This window comes from Nicotiana attenuata, unplaced genomic scaffold (assembly GCF_001879085.1).
Source record: "Nicotiana attenuata strain UT unplaced genomic scaffold, NIATTr2, whole genome shotgun sequence".
NCBI classification, from domain to species: domain Eukaryota; kingdom Viridiplantae; phylum Streptophyta; class Magnoliopsida; order Solanales; family Solanaceae; genus Nicotiana; species Nicotiana attenuata.
Genome location: NW_017674194.1, coordinates 56,663 through 80,552, shown reverse-complemented (window position 1 = coordinate 80,552; position 23,890 = coordinate 56,663). Strand labels below are relative to the sequence as shown.

The 23,890-nt window shown below is 39.1% G+C and overlaps 1 protein-coding gene across 1 annotated transcript; it reads left to right on the top strand.

The window, feature by feature from the left end:
* Positions 1 to 7,629: 7,629 nt before the first annotated feature.
* LOC109218173 lies at positions 7,630 to 9,342 on the top strand. The gene is made up of 4 exons (XM_019382517.1): positions 7,630 to 7,901; positions 8,010 to 8,246; positions 8,364 to 8,640; positions 8,686 to 9,342. The coding sequence occupies exons 1-4, from the start codon at positions 7,630 to 7,632 to the stop codon at positions 9,340 to 9,342; spliced, it is 1,443 nt and encodes a 480-aa protein (XP_019238062.1).
* Positions 9,343 to 23,890: the final 14,548 nt, after the last annotated feature.

The window sequence follows — 23,890 nt, the reverse complement described above, 5'->3', positions numbered from 1 at the left end:
GAGAAACTTTCTTTCCAACTCCACTATGCCTTGCTCCAAGTATCCCAGTCGCTTGTTGGCACTAACAGCCATGTCCTTCCACTCCTCAATTAACATCTGATTGGCTTCTTGTATCTCATGGTGCTCGCTTTCGCACTCCCGGATCCTCTTGCGCAGTTGGTTGTATTTGACCTATGCCTCGGCCTTTTCATCTATTATCCTGTGACCTCGAACAAACCCAAGCTGGCCCAGACCATCATGATTATCCTCCAACCAGCCTGAATAGTAGGGAGCACAACCAGCGTGGTATATATCTGGCTCAATGGTATCCCTCCCCATGACGATCTTGCAGTGCCACATATGCTGAGCTTGGCACTTGTAAGGGCTATCATCATCTTGGAAGTCAGCCCGGAAGTGACTCATCTTGTCGACCCTGGGCACAACCTGCTTCCTACCAGCTTGCCTCATCACCCGGAGAGGGACGTAAGGGTATGTTCCACTCAGACCAATCAACATCAGGAATGTTGCATCTCTGGATCGGGCGATGAATTCCTCGGTCGGAAACCACTCGAACATCTACTGTACTTGCTCCTCAGTCAAATTATCGAACATTTCGACCCATCCTTTAGCATCCTCCGGATGAGCAAACATATCGGGGATATATTCATTCGCTTTGGGTGATGGAAAGCGATTTGATCATCCCAGTCCCTTCGCTGAATCTCTTGTCGGTAGTCACCCTTTTGGAGATGCTCCATGAGCCAAAGTTGAAGTAGCAAATTGCAGCCTTCGAAGTGGATGGCTCCCTGTTGACACTTCTCTAGGGCTCGGTATATTTCCGCAATTATCATGGGCACAATGCTAAACAGTTGACCGCCAATTCCTTCCATTAAGGTCTTAGTGACCATGGCCAGTCTGGTGTGGATTCTTGCTTTCTTCATTGGAAACACAATCAACCCCAGGAAACAGAACATGAATACAAAGACCCTTCGGTGAATATGCCCTAATGATGTGATGGCAAACTCATCAGGATAGGTACGGTAGGATTTGCTGTGATCGTACCTCTCATACAAATAGTCAAAGGGGATATATGATTCTTTTAGGCATGTCAGCTCTGGATTCTTCTTCAGACCCATCATTTTGAAGAAGCCCCTGCCCTTGCGGTTCTCAGGCATCAACAAACCCGGAGTTTCCCACACTATACCAGCCAATCCTCCTATTTCCTCTAGCAAGGGTGTCATCTCAATGTCCCCAAAGCAGAATGCAGCCCTTTCACAATCCCAAAACAATGTGGCAGCTTCTATGATCTTGTTGTTGGGTTGAATTTCCAGGAGGGAAGGTAGATTTCCTAGATATTTTCGGACGAGAGTCTGATCACTAGAGTGAAGATCTCTCCACCAGCTTAGCAGTCTTGGGTGGATGTTGGTAACCATGCCGAATTTGGGGATTTCGTGCCACATTATCTGAAAAATAAAAGGGTTAGACCCTACCACCACCAGACTTGACTATTCAACATCAACAATTAGCATTAAGCATTCAGTTCTCCAAATGAATGTACAGAACGTGATGATGTCCGTTTAGGTTTAGGGAAACCCAGTGGACTTTGGACAAGGCTATCTTAAAGGATCATTATGTGGACAACATGACTGATACAACTAGGTTTGACCATGATGCATGCGCAGTGTAAATGGAGTAAGGTTTCTATGGGGTTTTAGACTGGTACCCTTGAGCAGACAACTCAAGGGGGAAAGGCACGGAACCGTCGACTACACCGTTGATCGACTGGTTTTACCGCAAATATGCCTTCTCCAGATTTAGGGGGTAATAATATAGGAAGAGCGCAACCACTCATTATAAGCGTTGCTATGGGATTTGTTTTGGCACGAGTGGAATATGATGTTGAGCATGATTATGCAACAATGAAAAGCATGTTGTCACGTATTTTCACGTTAAGAAAGCATTAAATACAACAGTTTCATAATTTAAAGCAGTAGTAAAGGAAAAAAAAACAAAAAAAAAAGACAAGTCAGCTTTGATATTGAAAAGGGAATTGAATGCTTAAAGGAATTAAACATGTAATTGCACATAAAGAGATATAAATTCACAATAACAGTCTGAAATGGTAAAAGCCTAAATATCCCCAGCAGAGTCGCCATGCTATCGCGCCCCCTTTTTCCCTTCTCGCGGCGGGAGAATCGGGTTTATGACATTATTGGGTATGGGGCAACTCGTTCCTTTTGGGAACTGGGTTTTGCATTTTTGAAGAGTCGCCACCTAATGATTTATGGTGCATTAGGACACCTTACAAGATTCAACTACAACTATGCTTTTGTTAACCAGAGATAGGGTAAGGGCTTGAAATTATCCTAAGGGGAAGGTATTAGGCACCCCTCAGGATCCACTAGTGTGAATCCCGGCCAGATAGTTTTTGTGAATTTGTGCAATTAACATGTAAGCAGATAAGGCTCAAGTAAGAGGAGATTTAATACACAAATGCTTGGAAGTAAACAAAGTATGAAAGAGCAGATATTAAAAGGGTGATTTTTGAAAAGAAGTCAAAATATTTTTTTTGAGACAAAGAAGGAAAGGGAAAGAGGGTCCTAGGTTTATTCATAATATGGATCACATCAATGCAATACCCGGTAATGACTCCTCAAAAGAGGGGCTACACGTGGTATTAGCGCACCGGTCATCATACCTGTATCTACCCTTCCCACCCGTTAAGGTATTAAAGCGCGGATTGGTCTCGATCGCTATTGCATGCTATTAACCGTCCCATTCCTATCAGTCCCGGAGGCACTTAGGAATACTAATCCTAAAAGGGAGGGATATTAGGCTGACTTGGGGTTTCAAAGGTAAAAAAAATCTAAGGCGACATACAAAACATATAAAAGACCGCACATTCAAGGGGAAGCACATAAACACTCAAGGCTCAAGTATACCTCCTCAAACAAAATAATCCAAGAGCATGACTTAAACAAACAAGTAAGGTCTGATTCTAAAAATACTTGAGGGAATAGATCATTGTTGTTACAGCAGGCTTGGTCTATTACATGACTAAGTTAGGAAATATAAATCAGGCCTGCCTGCTGGTTGTAACACTTAAACAAATAACGGAGGCGAGTTCAATTTTATTTATTAATACTGCCTAAGTCTTGCCTAAGTGTTTAGGGGAACTCTCAGGGACGTGCATTTATTACTGATTTTGAGCGTGGTCACAGCTTAAAACGAATGGTTTGAAAACCTATAGGCATGCTTGCTAAATTGTGTTAACAAGGCGAGATTAAGTTACTTAAGCACTGGTTCAGAATAGACTGATTTCAAATTAGACTAGTTTCAATTTCCTCAGGCGATGGTATCTACTGTTGCTGATTTTAAACCTTATGGACATGATATCTACCATTGAGTGTGAATATAAATGAACCAGATTTTTTGTTTACTTGCTTTGGGGATCCCTATAGGCATGATTTCTACGAAGGGGTACTGATTTTAATGATATCTGATTTTAACCATTTAGATCCTAATAGCATGATATCTAAAATGCAGAAGTAAACATAACAACAGATCCTATAGACATGATTTCTGTTGTGCAGAATTAAACATACAGAATCTAAAGTCCTATAGACATGATTTCTAAATTTCAAAATTACACATGCAAAATAGCAAGTCCTATAGACATGATATCTAAATGCAATGGATATTCAGAAGTAAAAGTAGTCCTATAGGCATATTTTCTACCCTTGACATGCATAATAATCCACCCTTTTTTTCACTAGCCATCCCCGCTGTATATTACAAATTATTACGAACCGAAAATACTGAAATTACATAAAAAAAATACATAAAAGATATAACCAGAGGAAGCCTGATTCTTGGTTCCTCCTTGAGCTATGGAGTAAACTGCTTTAAGTGCCATAGCTTCAAAGCCTTTTTCAGACTTGAGTGTGTAAAAGTTCCCTAAGGGTCTCAAAAGGACCCTGGGCAGTGCTCACACCCAAGTTGCATTAATCAGATAGAGATGAGTGCAGTGTGGAAATGCCATCCCTTGTGTGTCCAAGTTCAGAGGGAGCTCGTGGGTCCCAAGGCAAGGCTCACATAAGGGGGGCATACCGTAAGTTTTAAGAAGATAGTAGAAGTGCTAGAATAGAGTTTAAAACTGAGGGGGGGGGGGGGAGGAAAGGGGTAAAGGGTGAAAACAAAATACAGAGTTGATAACTTCATACAAAGAAGGGTCAGGGGTTAAGGATTCAAAGAGCCTATGTACTTAGGCGAAGGTCAGCTTTAGGCATGTACATTAATAGAAGATGCTGGCATGCCTATAAGCCAACCGAACCATACAACAATTAGAGAAAACATGGGGGGTTATGATCCCAGAGGGATCAAGTTTGGGTCATGGATAGCAATGTTCAATGCTGTCATGCCCCAAACCAACCACAGATACCAAACACATTGGGGTGGGAATTTAAGGTTCACAAACCATGATAAGTAAATAACAAAACTATTAATTCAGAACAGAAAAGGCAGAATACAGCATGCTCAATGATGGAACTCATTCAGATACAAATAAAAGGCAAACAGAAATGAAAGAAACAATAAAGAAACATGTTGTTGTTGATGCTGAAAATTAATCAGAACATACTAGTCAAAGAAGCAAAGTGCAGTAAAGAAAGTAAACAGGACTCCAAAGTTTAGCCTTGGCTTTCAGCCAGCTAAACAGACAGTAGCACAAGTAGCAGTAAGCAAGAGAGAGAGAGTTTTGAGTGTAAGTGTGTTCGAAATAAAAGAAGGTGGGGTATTTATAGTTTTGAAAACAGGTGAGGAATAAGGTAATAAGTAAAGCTTTGGCACAAACATCGAAATAATCACAATTAGAATCAATCAACACAAGTGATTTCCTTTAATTAAGGAATCACTGCTTAACAGATACTAACAGGCTCATAATAAGGAAAGAAATCAATTTGTGGGTAAACTGCAGTTGCCACAAAAGAAGCAGTAAAACAATTGAGTAAGTAATCAAGTCTAAGTACAGGAATATACTAATTTTGGGAAGGGATTCAGTAAGGCAAGAGAAGGAAAAGAATCAATGAGACGAGTGAAATCAGAATTTCACAAAAGGAAAGTTCGAAATCAGTCCAAGATGGAAGATTAGTCAAGAAGGAAATTCAGCATAAAAATAGAGTGCACAAACATTAGACACGCGAGGCCAAACTATGGAAAAGAGAAGCAGCATGCGATAACAACACAAAGTTAGCAAACCTTCGAAACATGATAGTCACACAAGTCCACTTCATTGACTTAGTAATAGAGAAAAGAGAGAGTATTAGAAGCATGCAAAGGGTCAAGTGAAAAGCCCTTCTGAAAAAGTATAGTCGAGTAGCAAGAAACCAGAATCACATAAAGAAATAGATGTTGAAACAAAAGAATTTCACATCCAGTCGAGCAACTTCAAGCAGATGACTATTTTCAGAAACTCAAATAGACCCCAAAGAAATTGGGGTTTTGAAACCAATCGAGCCTAGAGATAATAAACAAGTAAATCAAACAAATAAATACAAATGGACTAAGAAAACTCAGAAGACATTAGGGTTTTTATCATGCAAACTCAGAGAGGAACAATACGAGTAAACATAGCAGAACAGGTCGAAAATCAGAGAAAGTTTCAAAATAACTTAACAAGAAAACACTAAAAGATAAAAGGTTTTGGAAGCAGAGTCTTAAAAGAAACTTTGAGAAAACATTTAGAAATTCAAAGCAAACATAGACCTGAAGCAGATCTAAAAGAAATATAGAGAACCTTAGAGCTTAGGGTTTCAGAGGGACCCCAAACGATGAGAAAGGCCATGAAATCTATTGGTCTAAGCAAAAGAGTCAAAGGTCTGACTCGAATGGCCATAGCTGGCCGGAGAAACGCCACAGATGACCGGAGAACAGCCATGAACTAAAATCCAACAAAGGTTGGACCAGAGTCCTTCATGGTCTGGCCTTGAAATCATGAGAACAAACACAAAGGAGCCATGGAAGGCCGGCTATAAGTCTCCGATGACCTTGGAAGGCCATAGGTTAGGGCGGATTAGGGTTTGGTGGAGTCTTAGAGAGAATTGAGAGAGAAGGGGATTCAAGGGCGGCTGTATGTAAGAAATGATTAGCCTTAGGGGTTAGTTCGGGTTAAAAAAGGAAGGGAGTAATGGGAGCCGTTGATCTAAACGATCAACGACTGGGATTAGGTGGGAGTCCGGGTGGGTCATTTAAATGGGTTGTGGGTCAGTTTAAATGGGAATTTGGTCGGGGTTTTGATAGGATTTGGGCCAGGGTAATTGGGTTTAGATTAGGGTCCAATTTAGGTTATAATCGAAATAAAGTGGGGATGACATTTAAATAGCCAATTTTTCCTATTTGATTTATAAAAATAATAAAATAATTTCTGTAAATAAATTAAAGGCACTAAAATGATTTATAATACATAATTAATTATTAAAAATACCAAACCTAATTTTGTGAACATAAAATGCAATGAAATCTTAAAAGAGGCTAATATTGCAATTATATGCAATTTAGCTTAAAAAATACTAAATAAATTTGTAAAACTGTACAAAAATTTCCTTGACTACATTTTAGCATAAATATGAGAATAAAATAGATGAATTACCAAAATGATAATCTTTGAAGTAATTATTGTGATTTTATAGATAACAAAAGGGGAAAATAAAATCAAATTTAAATACTTTTGAAAATTAATGAAAAAAAATCAATAAAACAACTTAGAATATACTTATATAATGCGTATATACGCTTATTTTGAAAGTAATTTGTTTATTGAGAAAATATATAGGGAAAAATTGGGTGTTAACACCCCTCTCAAGAACAAAGCTGCTGCAACCTCAAGGACCGGATCCAAGATTGAAGATATCTTACGTCCTTAGGATTGTTGAATCTTTGTTATTTGTTCTTCATTTGTAACTCCTACTTAGCTTAGTTAGAAACATTGTGTAGGAAACCTTTTGTAAATCATAATCCTTTGTGTTGTGTCTTGGCTAGAGTTAGTCGAGTTGTGAAGCCTTTGTAATAGAGTTATTACAAAGTGGCTTGTAATAGTGTTATTACAATTAGAGTGATTAAAGCCTTTCTAACTAGAGAGTGGCTTGTGGTGAGAGTATCAACAAGTTAGTTAAAGTCTTTGTAACTAGCGAGTGACAAAGTGGCTTGTGGTAAGAGTACCACAAGTTAGTTGAGTTGAATTCTTTGTAATGGAGTCATTACAAAGTGGCTTGTAATAGGTGTTTCAAGTTAGTGAAGTTGAAACCCTACAACTGTAGGTCGTGGTTTTTGTCCCCTTGAGTTGGGATTTTTCCACGTAAAAATCCTCTGTGTTCTTTATTTACTGCCGAGCTACTATGGGAACAATTAGAGAACCGATTCCCTATACTGGTTGGTTTACAGTCTGTTGTTTACAGTGGGAGCTGATAGAGAATCTGGTTCTCTATGCAGTCTGGTGGATGCTTAGTTTCTATCAATTGGTATCAGAGTCGGTTCTTTCTAAAAGGTTAACACCTACAAAGGATCTACATGGCTGCTCCACCAAATTACGAGGAAGGACAATCAACGTACAGACCACCAAGATTCAACGGCCAATACTATGGTTGGTGGAAAACAAGAATGCATGACTTCATTATAGCTGAGGACTCAGAGCTGTGGGATGTAATCTGTGATGGACGTTTTGTTCCCATGAAAACTATTGGTGAGGGAACAGTTATAGTCCCAAAAACAAGAAAAGAGTACAACGATGCTGATAGAAGGCTATTGAGAGATTTAGGCAAGAGATTCTTGTTTGTGGCATCGGACCAGATGAGTACAACTGCATCTCAGCTTGTCAGTCTGCTAATGAGATTTGGGAAGCTCTTCAAACTGCCCATTAGGGAACTACTCAGGTTAAGCAGTCCAAAATTGATATGTTTACTACTGAGTATGAGCTTTTTAAGATGAAGGAGGATGAGTCTATTCAAGTTATGCACACACGTTTCACCTCCATTATCAAGAAACAAGCTGGTTCGGAAAATACTCAGTGTCTTACCAGGCTTTTGGGAAAGTAAAGTGAATGATATCACTAAAGCCAAGGATTTGCAGAAGCTGACCATTGATGAACTCATTGGAAATCTCAAAACTTATGAGATGAAGAGAAAGAAGGATCTTGAAAGAAGAGAGCCCAAGAAGGAGAAGAACTTGGTTCTCAAGGCTGCCAACAAAGACTCAAGTAGTGATGAATCCGACATAGAGTATCTCACTCGAAGATTCCAAAAGATGATTCGAAAAAATGGTGTGTTTCCAAAGAAAAGAAGTTCCAGCAGGAATTTTAAAGGAAATGATTGATGTCATATATGTGGAAAGCCTAGACACTTTGTCAAAGACTGCCCTCTTCAGGATCATCACAAAACCAACACTGATAAGGCAGCTAAGAGGAACCCGGTCCCTGACAGGAAATTCAAAAGAAGAGATGCTACTGACAACATGGTGAAGCAAGCTTTGGCTGACTGGGGAGATTCCTCCAATGAATCTGAAGGTGAGGATGACCAAGGAGATGTATCTATGATGGTTGTTGACAATGAATATGAGTCAATCTTTGCACTCATGGCTAAATCTGATGATGACGAGGACAAGGAGGAAGATGCGGTAAGTTTTCTTAGTGTTCAATGAAATTTAAAAACTTACTCTAAGAAAAAATTGATGTCCTTAGAAAATGTGTTGATTGATGCCTATCATAGCCTCATTAATGAGAAAAATGCTTTAATAGAAGAAATTGGTGACATAGAACAAGAGAGGGATGATATGGTAGTTTCCATTGTAGATTTAAGGGAACAAGTGGAAGAAGTAACTAGAGAACAAAACTTGTTGAAAAAACAAACAAAAAAATGGATGGACAACACTAAGGGTAAAGAAGTGGCTAGTGAGGCTCAACTTGAGCTTGAGAGTGAGCTTAAGAAAGTTAAAACAAGTCTTGTTGGTGAGCTTGAAAAGAATAGACAACTTCAGGAGGATTTAAAAGGGGTTAAAAATGATCTTGATAAGTCACTTAAATGGACCTGGTCCTCTGATGTAATAACGTCTATGTACAGGAGTAATGGTGGAAACAGGCAAGGCATCGGGTTCCAAAAGACTAAAACCTCCTATAATCCCCATAGCAATTATGTAATTATGGCTGATAATAGGTTGTGCAATCACTGTGGTCAAACTGGTCATTACAAGGACTCTTGTAAAGATAAAATTCAGTCTTTGCAGAAAAATAAAGTTTTTGTTGAAAAGAAGCGTACTGATGAGGAATCTGGTTCCCTGAAAAGAAAATATGTGCTGCCTGCATGGGCAAAAAGAAGTTAGTGTGCAGGCTGTTCCTAAGTCTATCATTATAAAGGACCCAAGCTGGCTTGGGTTCCTAAGTCTAATCATTGATTTAGTATGCAGGCTGAAGTGAGAGGTAGCAGTCAAAAACAAAGATGGTACATGGATAGTGGCTGCTCTAAGCATAAAATCAGAAGAATGAATGATGTCCTCTCACTCTAGCCCTTCCAAGGTGGGAGTGTGTCCTTTGGAAATGACAAGAAAGATATATTCTCGGTGTTGACAAAATTGACAAAACGCTCTCCCATGCAATTGAAAATATGTACTATGTGAATGACTTGAAATGTAGCGTGTTGAGTGTGCCTCAAATCTGTGATAAGGAAAATTGAAGTGAAGTTCTTGTCCAAATACTGCATTGTCACCAATCTCAAAACTGGTGAAGTGGTGTTGTTAGCCAAAAGGTTAAAAAACATCTATGTTGCAGACCTTGATTCACTTAATGGTGGTGATCTAACATGCGTAAGTGTCATTGATGATGGTGCTGAGTTATTGCGTAGATGACTGGAGCATGTGAGTTTTTATTTGCTGAGCAAGTTGGTTGTAGAGGACCTGGTTCTTGGGCTGAAGCAGTCAACACTTCCTGCTACTTGATTAACAAGTTCATGGTCAGGTTCCTTCTCGAGAAGTCTCTTTATGAACTGCTCAATGGGAGAAAAGCCAAGTTGACTTACCCGAGAGCCTCTGGATGCAAAATGTTTTGTTCTCAACAATGGTGGCAAAAGGATCACAAAACAAAGATGATGAAGATGAAGAATTCACAAATGCTCCTGGTGAAGCTATAGATATTGCGAATGGAAAGACTGATTTGATGAGTCAAGTCAAGCAAAAGGATGAAGGAGATGCAGTAGAATCTCCAAATGGCACAGAGGAACCTGGTCCCTTTATCACCTCGACTTGAGCTGAACATAGGGTTGTTAATGCAGAATTAGGTGCTCCTCATGCAGAACAAAATAGTGGGAGTCATAATTCTGTTGATGTCAATGATAATTTACATATGGTAGAACCTGATCCTTCAAATTCTGAAGTTCAAGTATTCAACTAGAAGCAAAAGAGTTCACATCCCTTCAAAATGTAATCACATCCTTAGACTCTGGTATTTAACCTAGTTCTAAGCACTTATGAAACGGCACATTTTCTGGGGTCATACTTGATCTCATGAGGTACAAAGAAACAAACAGTGTGGCTCTTCCTACTGCTGAAGCTAAATACGTGGTTGCTGCTTCCTGTTGTGCTCAACTAGTACAGATCAAGCAACATCTTGAAGACTTTAGTGTATTTACAGCTTGAATCCGGTACAACACAGGAGGACAAAGCACATTGATATGCGACATCACTTTTTGAGGGATAATGTTGAAAAGGTCCTGATTTGTATGACGATCTAGAAGACGGAAACCAGCTAGTAGACATCTTCACCAAAGCGCTGAGCAGGGAACATTTTGAAAGAAATCGTCTGGAATTGGGGTTGATCAAGCTCAACTAAGGACCCGGTCCCTCGATGATTGGCTGTGTTAAGAAGGAAAGGTACAATGCTAAAAAGTGTTTTTCGGCGACATCTAACTCAAATCTATACTGTTACAAGTATACACATATGGCAGTTTCAGGACAAAAACAAGTAAGAGTGACATTGCACTTCTAGAAGTCTTTGCTCAGATTTTCGAAAACTGTCAAGGAACCTGGTTCCTGCAACTCAGGTTAGTGGTTTCTTCAGTACTTATATGCCTTTTTAAGCTACTGAAGTGTCATGTCATTAACTTATTCCCGCCTTTATCCTGCCTCTCTCTACATCTTTGAAGTCCAAAATATTAAACCTCTTCTGAACTGACCCATTGCCCCAAAAACCACTTTTCTATCTTACACCCAACCAAAGCCGATTCTTTTCTTCAAAACCAAAATCAACCTTGTCTCCAAAAAAAATCCTTCTTTCCAAATATGCCAGAAGTGAATCCAACTCTCTCACTTTCCAAAATCCTAACTCCATTGTAATCAAAACCCCAAGAAGTCTTTGGTAGATTTTGATGGAAGTTTAACTGAAAGGGAACAGAGTAGATCTAATATTCTAGAGCGTGAGGCTGAAATTGTTGTTGGATTTCTGGAAGACTTGAAGGATGGAGAAATCGGTAAATGTGTGAACTGAATGAGGGACTGGATACCTCAAGTAGGCTGATTGATGATGAAGTGGTGTGACTTGCTGATGTGGTGACTGTGGACGAGAGAATGAAGTGGAAAAATCTCCATTTGTGAGAAAGAATTTTTAAAAAAAAGGAAAAGGAAGTTGGCTGAGAAAGATGCAGCAGATGATAAGGGTGAACAGATTAAGAAGAAGAAGAGGGAGGCATGGAAGCTCTGGGAAAGAAAGGCTAGTGTGAGTGAGGAACCTGGTTCCTTACAGAAGTAAAAGGTTGAGTCATCAGGTTTGGAGGGGTAGAAGACTCTGAAGTGTTAAAAAGTGTTGTTAGGCAGAGTGTTGAATCTGATATTGTTGAAAAATGGAGGAACTTCTTGACATTATTGAGTTCCAAAAATAGAATCACCTCTTTGTTCCTCCAAGTCCAAATGTATATGAAGAAGAAGTAAAAACTTATATGTTTTATGTGACACCCTGATGCTATATGTGCATCGGATTGAGCTTTTCTTGATGAGAAGAAGCTTGGGGTGATTCTTGGTGATATGATTGATGGTTCAACCTACTCAGATAGGTTGAGAACCTGGTCCTCGTGGACCCTTGGCAGAATAGAATGCTAAGTTGAAGGGTGAGAATGAAAGATTGAGGAAACAGGTGGAGGAACTGAGAGAGAAGATGATCATTGATCAAAGGAGAGTGCATGAACGAATGGAAAAGCTCATCAAGGCCTTAGCCCATTACTTTTCCTCCTGCCCAGTGATTCATGTCTTTCATTCCTTCCAAATTCCCTTGAATTTTTTTTGATCCCTATATTTGATGACTTTGGTACTTGTTTAAATTGTCATATTCTGTATTGTTGAAACTATTGTGCTTTTGTTATAATTACTCTACACTGGGCAATCACTCTATTTTGTGCAATGACATTCACTTGTTGTTCTTGTTATTGTTTATGCTGTGTTGCCCAAGTGGCATGAGTTAATGTTGCTGAACTTCTTTTTGGCTGTGCTTCTTCTGTTATTCTTTTCGATGATGCCAAAAGGGGGAAGTTATAGAGGTGTCAACATGGTTATAGATGTGTCAACATGGGTGAGGAACAGAATCAAATTGATATGTTGCGTTGTGCATGAAAGATAGCTCTACTTCGCAGGGGGAACGTTGCTGATAATATGTTGATTATAGGTCTGATCCGCAGGGAAACATATGAGGAATCTGGTTCTCAAGGAGAATATTAATTTTGGGTTTGTCATCATCAAAAAGGGGGAAATTGATAAGTTATGGTATTTTGAGTTTTGATGATTTGCCAAACAGTCTTGAAGAACCAGTTGTGATCAGTTCCATTGGTTTGGTTCTTAGGAGGAATATGGCTGATTCGTAGGGGGCAATGTGGAGATCTGGTTCTTAGGGGGGATATCAATTCTAAGTATGTCATTATCAAAAATGGGAAAATTGATAGGTTATAAGTACTTTGGGCATAAGTACTTTACTTTATGTTTTGATGATCTAACAAACTTACCATCCAGAATCGGATAAGGAACCTGTTATATATTTACAAGACCTTGAGATCACAAAATTCCAGGTTGGGATCCAGCGTGGGATATAACTCAACTCTTAAGAGTGGAAGGAACAGCTGAGGGAACAGGTCCCTATCAGTTCCTGAGGAGACAGTATGAAGTCAACTCTCCAGTTGGAAAGTTGCTGCCTGCACACACTACTGTACAGGAATAGTGCAGCAGTTAACTTTCAGTGGATGGCTTTTTACCTACCTTGCTTACATCATTGTAAGTGATGTCACACATGTATAACTAGAATCCAGGAAGGTAAAACAACTTACTTCATGAGAGAACAGATAAAGGACCTGAAGCATGCCTGGTACAATCATTCAAGTTAATCGACTCAAGATAATCTGGGCAGTGTACCTTTAGATTTACAAGAACCAGATTACGGACCTGATACCTTGGTGTTCCCCTCATAGAAGTATGAGTCAACTATACAGCTGGAAAGCAACTGCAGAAAGTGACTGCCTGCAACCGTACACGCGATAGTGCAGCAGATAGCGCAGCAGTCACTTCCCATTGGGAAAAGGCATGTACTAACCAAGATTTGACATCACCGTTGTGAATTGACATCACCATGTTAATGTCTTTTGTAGTATAACAATCTGGTGCAAGGCACAAGATGCTCCAACACTTGGAAATCAGAAAAGAAAATGTCCTCTCAAGTGCTTGCCACAACCCCTCTCAAGAACAAAGTTGCTGCAACCTCAAGGACCGGATCCGAGATTGAGGATATCTTAAGTCCTTAGGTTTGTTGCGTCTTTGCTATTTGTTCTTCATTCGTAACTCCTACTTATCTTAGTTAGAAGTATTGTGTAGGAAACCTTTTGTAAATCATAAACCCTTGTGTTTGTGTCTTGGCTAGAGTTAGTCGAGTTGTGAAGCCTTTGTAATAGATTTATTACAAAGTGGCTTGTAATAGTGTTATTAAAAGTTAGAGTGATTAAAATCTTTGTAACTAGAGAGTGACAAAGTGGCTTCTGGTGAGAGTATCACAAGTTAGTTAAAGTCTTTGTAACTAGAGAGTGACAAAGTGGCTTGTGGTAAGAGTACCACAAGTTAGTTGAGTTGAATTCTTTGTAATGGAGTCAGTACAAAGTGGCTTGTATTAGGTGTTTACAAGTTAGTGAAGTTGAAAGCCTACAAGTGTAGGTCGTGGTTTTTGTCCCCTTGAGTTGGGATTTTTCCATGTAAAAATCCTCTATATTCTTTATTTGCTGCCGAGCTACTGTGGGAATAATTAGAGAACCTGATTCCCTATACTGGTTGGTTTTACAGTCTCTTGCTTACAGTGGGAACTGATAGAGAATCTGGTTCTCTATACAGTATGGTGCACGCTTAGTTTCTATCAAAGTATGTGCCGCAGTCTCGCGGAGAGGAGCTGCACAGGCAGTTCGAGAGGTTGCTTCAGGATGACATGACTGTGACGCAGTAAGAGGTGAGATTTTCTGAGTTAGCTAGTCATGCTATTTGGTAGGTTCCCACCGACAAGGAGAGGATTATGAGGTTCATTGATGGCCTCACATTTCAGTTACAAGTGCTTATGACTAGAGAGAGGGTCACCGGTGCTACTTTTGAGGAGGTTGTTGACATTGCTCGGGAGATAGAGTTTGTTTGCTGCCAAGAGCGGGTTGAGAGGGAGGCCAAGAGTCCTCGGGGATCAGGTATTTTTGGTGGTGTTCCTTCTAGAGGTCAGTTCCACCACGACAGAGGTCGTCCTTTCAGGCATGCTCAGACGACTCGCCCAGTTCACCGTGGTTCATCATCTGGCTATGGTTCTCACAGTTCATATCAGGACCACTCATCTCTCAGTGCCCTCCCAGCTCAGAGTTCGACTCATGCACCATCAGCTCAGGGTTCATCCATGCCAGGTTCTACCAGTTATCCCGGTGCTCGGGGCTCCCTTCGGTCCCTACCACCAGCACCGGGGAGTTGCTACGAGTGTGGAGAATATGGTCATATCCGGAGGCAGTGTCCCCGCCTAGTGGGAGGTCCAGCTCAGCAGAAGAGGGGTCAGCCTTCGACTTCAGCACCAGTATTCAATTACTTGTTGCACTTAATTGTTACCTGTCCTTGTTATGCAAATGTCTGGATATCTGGTTTACTTGAGCATTTGACTTAAACTACTAAGTTTTGAAAGGATAACTGTTCCTTATTGGAAGATATTGAAATAAACTGTATTTGCAAAGCTCGTCACTACTACTCAGTTCCTTATTTGTTTTTATTACTTACTAAGTTGGAAGTACTCACGTTACTCCCTGCATCTTGTGTGCAGATTTAGGTGAGACCAGTCACGGAAGTTGTTGAGTTCGTGCACAGTGGGCTATCGGAGACATACGAGGTAGCTGTCGGCGTCCGCAACCCTTGTCTCTCCCTCCATTGTTATATTTGCTTTCTGTTTTGGCATTAGTGGACTATTGTAAACTCTGATTCTAGACTGGTTTTAGATGCTCATGACCTAGTGACACCCCGATGTCGGGCTATCTTTTTTTCATATTTTTATTTTGAGTTCAACTCTTTTATGAAGTTTCTGTTATGAAAAAACTTTGACTTAACTTTTAATGAAATATCGAAGTATTTTTGAAAGGTGTCGGCTTGCCTAGTACCATGATAGGCGCCATCACGACAGGTTAGATTTGGGTTGTGACAATATTAATAATTAATAAATAAATTATTTATTTTTATTTAATAAATTGCATGAACTTAGATCAATCAAATAATGATATTTCTATGCATATGGAATTATTCGTCCTAATCAATTTGTCCATTTAGATTTGTCAAGGTGGAATAATATCACGACCCAAAATCCCACCACAGGCGTCGTGATGGCACTTAGTCTCTAAGACTAAGTAAGCCGACTATAATAACAGTTCAAGCCATATTAAAAAAAAGAATCGATTACAAGTGTCAAAACCAACAGCAAAAGTATTCAAACAACCTCCCAATACTGGTAATACTGAGTCACGAACTCTAACTGAATACATGAAATAATCTCAAGGATCGAATACTCAATATTGTTTGAATAATAATTAACAGTACAATAAATGGAAGGACTCCAAGGGACTGCGGCGACCAAGTAGCTTTACCTTGAATCCTTGATATCAACACACTAAATCCTTGATGACTTCCATCTTTTAAGAAAATTAAAATCGTACCTTTTTCTTTGATTTGAACTCGCGAAGAGTCTCCAAAAGTGATTGGACCACCATTCAGCTCCTTAAGCTCCATAAATAAATTTTTCTTTCCACAAATATGACTACTTGCACCGGAGTCAAGGTACCATTTGTTCTTTTCCACGCTTTCTTCTCCTTTGCATGCAAGAAGTAGAGTGACATCTTCATCTTCATTTTTGCTCTCCACAAAGTTGTTTTTCTGCTCCGAATTATCGTTACATTCCCAGGAAAAATGTCTAAATTTATGACAAGTACAACATTCAACATTCGATTTGTCATATCTTCCTTGATTTTATCTCCATTATTTGCCTCTTCCACGACCTCTTCTTTAACTATGGTCTTGGCTTTTATTGTCTCTATTTGGTGGTTGACTACCACCTCTTCCTCCTCTACCACGACCTCTTCCATTTTCACGACCTTTTTTCTACGAACCACGCCTTTCATCTTTCTCCTTGAAGGAAAGTTTTGCTTGCAACGCCTTTTCAACCAATTCTTCTTTCGGTTTCTTCAATTTTTCTTCATGAGCTTGCAATGAACTCGAAAGTTCATCTATGGTCATGGTGTCCAAGTCTTTGGACTCTTCAATAGCAACAACAGCATAATCAAATTTTGAATCTAGGGATCGTAGTATTTTTGCAACGACCCTATCATCCTTCAACTCTTCACCATATCTTTTCATTTGATTGACAATAGCCAAAACTCTTGAAATGTAATATGAAATAGATTCATTTTCTTTCATATGCAATGATTCAAACTCTCCTCTTAAGGTCTAGAGACGAACCTTTTTCACTTTGTCCAAACCTTTAAAGGAAGTTTGAAGAATGTCCCATGCTTGCTTGGAGGTTGTCGTATTTGAAACCTTCTCGAACATCTTGTCATCCAAACCTTGATGGATGAGAGTGAGTGCATTTTGATCTTTCTTATTTGTGGCTGCGGCATCTTCCGCTTCATCATCTCCAGACTCTACCGGTTCCCAAACATCATATGCACCAAGCAAGGCCTTCATTCGAATACACCAATTCCCATAGTTCTCTTTTATGAGCATAGAAACTTGGAATGGTGTTCCATTAGTGTTTGTCTATCTTTTCTCCAAGTTTGATTGTCTCTCAACACACCGGCTATGATACCAAATGTTAGAAATTTTGGGAGAGCAAGACAACTAAACAAACACTCAAAATTCACTATTAGAGAGGTGGAGGAAAGGATTATTTCTATTCAACTTCACTTGCTCCAAATGGCTAGAATTTATATTAGAACTCCTACATGTATCTAGCCTAAACTTCATGTGTACATATTAATTGAGTCCACACATGTACACACTAGTCCAAACATGCCTACACTAGTTCACACAAATTCACACATGTCCACACCTCACTCTTTTCTAACTATATGTATGAAATATTAAATTAATGTAAACAAATGTGGACAAATGGAAACAAGTTTATTACTATTTTTAACAGAATCTTCTGATATTTCCTTTGCATTTTTCCAAAAACAGGTACCAATTGGCTTAAAGCCTTGGCCTTTTCTATTATGACAAGATCAGATCAACTTTTTGATGACTCCACCAAGTTATCCCAAGAAATTGTACCAATAATGGAAGCTGATTATGTCTTTAACCCTACCTTTTTAGACACCCATGAGTTGCCATTGTTTGCTACACATCTTCCTTACTCTCTCTTACCACAATCTATATTAGACTCAGATTGCAAGATCGTCTACATATGTAAGGAACCCAAAGATACATTTGTTTCTCTGTGGCATTTTACTAAAACAGTTAAAAAAATATTAAACAACTTAAGGATAATCCCAGTATTCCACTCGAACAAGTATTACGAAAATTTTTGCGAAGGAAAATCCTTGTTTGGACCTTACTGGGATCACGTTATAGAATACTGGAAAGCAAGCGTAGATAAACCCGATAGAGTGGTCTTTTGACGTACGAAGATTTGAAGAGCGATACTTTGGGTTATGTGAAGAAGTTAGCTGAGTTTATGGGGAAACCTGTCTCTCTGGAGGAAGAAATGCAATGTGTACCTGAAAAAATAGTGACTCGCTGTAATTTCCAAAGTTTGACATGTTTAAGCAACTTAGAGGGGAATAAGACTAGAAGTGAAGGACTGATTAGTAATAGTTCATTTTTTCGAAAAGGAGAAATCGGGGATTGGAAGAATCTTTTGATGGAGGATATGGCGAAAACCATTGATCGAATAACCCAAGAGAAATTTCAGTGTTTGGGCTTGACATTCCCTATTTCAGCGCGGTGTGAAAATAGTGCCAAGGAATAAGGGTGAAATGCATTTTTTTTTTAAAAATAAGTACTACTTTTTGTTTTTTATTTAGTTATACTTAATGTCTTTCTTCTTCTACTTCTTGTGCTAATTGTGCCATGCCTTTGATGTGTGTGTTTTACTATATATGGTGCACAATTAAATGGTTCTATAATCAACTAGCTATAAGAATTACACGTCTCGCATAACAACTATTGAGAAAGGTAGGAGTAATTTTATTCATAACTAGCTTCTCTTTTAAGAAATAAATTAAATGTGAATACTAGATTACTCGTTCCAGTAATTATAAAAGATATTTATTAGCATATGCCACTTTCATTTAAACCCATCCAATATTTGTTGAGAACTTGAGATGCTCGATTAGATGTTCATACTAATTACTTGTTCAAAGACCATGCTGAGATGATAAATGTCCTTCAAACATGTAAACATGAAGCATAGTAAACACTAATACTTGTAATATGTGATTTCACAAAGAGAAATCAGTTCTAGTAAAAAGGTAACAGCCAAGATACTTCCCACAAAACAAATATATTCCATACATACTATATATATAGTAGTTATCTAGGGGATGGAGACCATTTTGGATTGTGTAACAGTCCACCTCAACCTTAAAACTTCAACTACAAAACGTGTAATTTGAGAAATCGTAAACACACAAAGGATCTAAATGACAGTGCAAGAAATAACCAGTGACTGTACAAAGAAAATTCCCCAACTACACTCGGTTAGTCGTTTTATAAGTCCATTCCCTAATTTTTTAGCTTAGATTTCAATTGGTTCATTGTAGAAACAACCATCTTTATTCAATTTATCACTATAGTCTAAAAACTGGTTTCTGTACCAAATTATGCATTTCCAAATATAAAAGTAAGGGTAAACAAGTAAGCGGTACCAAAATTTTGGTAATAATGATAATATAAATTGAGCTTAATAAAAAGAATGTCACGATCCATATTTCCCTTCCTAGGATGTCGTGACGGCACTATAATGACTCGATCAGTCATCTAGAGTTTTAACCCTAATTCCCTGTTTTGAAACCTCAAATACCTTATTTTAGCCTTTCTCGATTTGCGTGCACCATCGGGGTATTTTACCGGAAGGCTTTTATGGTAAAAACTGATAAAATATGAAACTCTGCCTTAAAAATCCATTTGAGTTGACTTCGGTAACGTTTTGATCAAATGGATCCGGATCCGGATCCATATTTTGACGATCACGGTTGGTCCATATCGTGATTTGGGACTTGGGCGTATGCCCGAAATCGCATTCGGAGGTCCCTAGCTCGAGTTTTCGTATTTTCTTGAAAAATTAAAGTTAAAAGGCTTAATGACTTTGAAGTTTGACCAATATTTGACTTTATTGATATCGGGGTCCGTATTTTGGTTCTGGAATCCGATATAGGTCCATTACTAAACTTATGACTTGCCTCTCAAATTTGGTGAGAAACGGAGTTAGTTTGACGTGATTCGGACGTCCGGCTGTTAAAATAGAAATTCTAAAGTTTTCTTAAAAATTTCATTTGATTTGGTGTCCAATTTGTAGTTCTAGGTGTTATTTTGGCAATTTGATCGCGCGAGCAAGTTCGTTTGATATTTTAGGATTTGTGTGCACGTTTGGCTTGGAGCCTCGAGGGCTCGGGTGAGTTTCGGATAGGCTACAGAGTGAGTTTTGGACTTAGAAAAATGCCGGTGTGCTTCAGTTCTAGTGCAGGCCTTAGACCTCGCAATTGCGAGGTCAGGCTTCGCATTTGCGAGGAGGCAGGCTCACTGTCAGCTTCGCAATTGCGAGCTATTTCCTCACAATTGCGAAGAATAGCTGGGCACCACATGGTTCGTATTTGCGAACAATTGCTTCGCAATTGCGAACTAGGACTGGGGGAGACTTGTTTGCATTTGCGATTACTAGGCCGCAATTACAGTACGGCCCCGTTCGCATTTGCGAACAAATCATTGCAAATGCGGTGATAGCAGAAATAGGGGACCTTCGCAATTGCGAAGGGTTTCTCGCATTTGCAGGTCAGGTCGCAATTCCGACATCTGCAACTGGTCAAAAGCTGAGTTAGATAGGAATTTTCTCATTCTTTCAAATTTTCAAACCTAGAGAACCCTAGAGGCGATTTTCCCAAGGACCCTTCTTCCCCAATTCATTGGTAAGTGATTCTAACCTAATTTATTTCACTTTTCCATTACATTTCATAAGATTTCAACCTAAAATCTACGATTTTTATGGTGGAAATTGGGGATTTGGGTAAAATTAGGAATTTTTGTAAAATTGGAATTTAGACCTCAAATTGAGATCGAATTTCGAAATAAGTTACATAATCGGGCTTGGGGGTGAATGGGTAATCGGGTTTATTTTAAATTTCGGGTTTGGCCCAAGCGACCCAGGAGTTGACTTTTTCAATAATGGTCTAGATTTTGATCTTTTGCAATTGTGGGTAGTTCCTAAGGCTTATTTTGAATTGTTTGGTTGGTAAATTGCTAGATTTGGTTGGTTCGGAGGCTTGTTTGAAAGAAAAAGCTGTGGTTGAGCTTTGAGTTAATCTTTAGGGCGAGGTAAGTGTCGTGGTTAACCCTGACTTGAGGGATTAGGACTTGTTTGCCTATTTTCTACATGTTTAGATGTTGGGTACAACATATAAGTGAGGTGACAAGTATTTATGTGTTGTTGTTGGGTTAAAGCATGCGGGTGGGACTTCTTTCTTGTAATTTATTGCTTTCTTTGATCATGACATCCATGCTTAGACTAGTTTAATTACTAAATTGATCGTTCTTCCGTATTTATGGACTGTCTATGATAATTGATTATTGTTTCTGAAGTTGAGGTTGGTTTTATGGAACCATTGTTGACGTAGAGTTTGTCCTTGTTTGTTTCATCTTCCTATTGTTATATGTTCATTGTTATATGGTAAGGGCGAGTGTTAATGCACGAAGGGTGACTTCGTGCCATATTTGAGACTTAATGCACGAACGGTGATGTCATGTCATATTTGAGAGTTAATGCACGAAGGGTGATGTCAAGCCATATTTGAGAGTTAATGCACGATGGGTAATGTCGTACCATATTTGAGAGTTAATGCACGAAGGGTGATGTCGTGTCGTATCTATTGATTTATGATGAAAGTAAGAGTAAAAACATGAAGGGTGATGTCGTGCCGTTATTATTGTTTCATAGTGAGGTTGAGAGTAAAAGCACGAAGGGTGATGTCGTGCAGTTTTGTTCATTATGTTTATTCATTTTGCTGTTTAAGGGCTTATTGACTGTTTCTTGTTATCATTCCCAAGCAGTACTTATCGTATCTTGTACCCCTTTCGCATGTCCCCTCCCAATAGTACATGATTAGCCTTTATTTGTTGTTATCTTGTACGTATATTTTTATCTGCACAGGTTCATTTACGTGGGTGTCTTGTCATAGCTTCGTCACTACGTTGTCGAGGTTAGGGTCGACACATACGGAGTACATTGGGTCAGTTGTACTCATACTACACTCTGCACTTTTTGTGCAAATTTTGGTACTAGTCCCAGCTGTCCGTGAGGCGTTTTAGCTCGGATTTGCTTTTGGAGTCTCGAGGTAGATCTGCTAGCATCCGCAGACCTTGAAGTCCCCTTCCACTTTGCCCTTATTTACTGTTCTTATCATGCGAGACAGTTGTACTTATTTCAAACCCTGTATGTAGAAACTCTAGAAGCTCGTGAATTGTGACTCCAGATCTAGGTTGTACATAGATATTATTGGTTTTTATGTCATTCCACGTTCAATTTCAGTTTCATTTCGACTTAATTGATTTTACTTATTGAAAATGATTAAAATTGGCTTAAAGATCCTCTAACGTTGGCTTGCCTAACAAGTGAAATGTTAGGCGCCATCACGGTCCCGAGGTGGGAATTCCGGATCGTGACAGGCACCTAGTCTCCAAGACTAGGTAAGCCTAATAAACATGCGGAAATAACTGAAAATAATAATTAAGGGAGAACAACATAAAGGATTAAGGGAGTAATGAATTTGAATCTTTGGGCTTGACATTCCCTGTTTCAACACATGAGTGCGAGAACATCATAAAGGATTAAGGGAGTAATGAATTTTAGAAGATTGCTTTTGGTTTTTTCATTTCTGCATTTCCTTAATTTTTCTTCTTTGATTCTCTTGTGTGATCCCATTGATGTGTGGATGTTACTATAATTTGTAATAAAGTATAATATATAACAATCCGGCCGGTCGTTTTGAGAGTAACGACCCTGATCCCCTATTTACTACTTTCCCCGTATCTTTTTCTGCTTATGTGACTTGCTGGGAGGTTTTGTTTGTCGTTTCGGAGTGATTTGGGATACTTAGCCCCTAAAACGGAAGTTTAAGTTCTGGGATTTTGACAGTAGTTGGAACTGTGTGAAGACGACTCCGTAATGGAGTATTGTCGGTTCCATTAGCTCCGTAGGGTGATTTTGCACTTAGGAATGCGTCCGGATTTTGTTTTGGAGGTATGTAGCTGAATTAGGCTTGAAATGGCGAAAGTTGAATTTTTAGGAAGTTGACCAAAAGTGGACTTTTTGATATTGGGGTTGGATTCCAATTTCGGAAGTTGGAGTAGGTCCGTATTGTCAATTATGACTTGTGTGCAAAATTTGAGGTCAATCGGACGTGATCTGATAGGTTTTGGTATCGGTTGTAGAAGTTTGAAGTTTCAAAGTTCATTAAGTTGAATTGGAGGGTGATTCGTGTTTTTGGAATTGTTTGATGTGATTTAAGGTCTCGACTAAGTTTGTATGATGTATTAGGACTTGTTGGTATGTATGGTTGAGGTACTGGGGGCCTCAGGTGAGTTTCGGATTCTTAACGGATCAAAAGTGGACTTCTGTGAATTTTTGAAGCTTTCAAGCTTCTGGTGTAATCGCACCTGGGGGTGAACGCAGTGTGGACACGCACGTGCTGAAGGGAGCTCGCAGATGCAACCCTGGTTTGGGTAACCACTGACCGCAGGTGCGACAAAAGTTATCTCATTTATGGTTATATTCCATTAATCTATAGTTGATTTCATCATTTAATTAAGGAATTGGGTTGGGAAATTTGGAGAAAAAGTTGGAAAGTTCTTCAACTAAATTTTTGAGTTTTGATTCGGATTTTGATATCTGATTTGGATAATTTTGGTACGAGTGAACTCGTGGGTGAATTGGTGTTCATATTTTGTGACTTTTACCCGATTCCTAGACGTGGGTCCGGGTGAACTTTTTGGGGCGACTTTTTAAATTCTTGCTAAAGTCTTGATTTCCTTAATTAGATTAGTTTCTTATAGTTATCTTTATGGTATGTAATTACTTTTGGCTAGATCTTGGCCATTCGGAGTCGGAGAATCGTGGAAAAGGCATTCTTACTAATTGATTGAGCCCGGT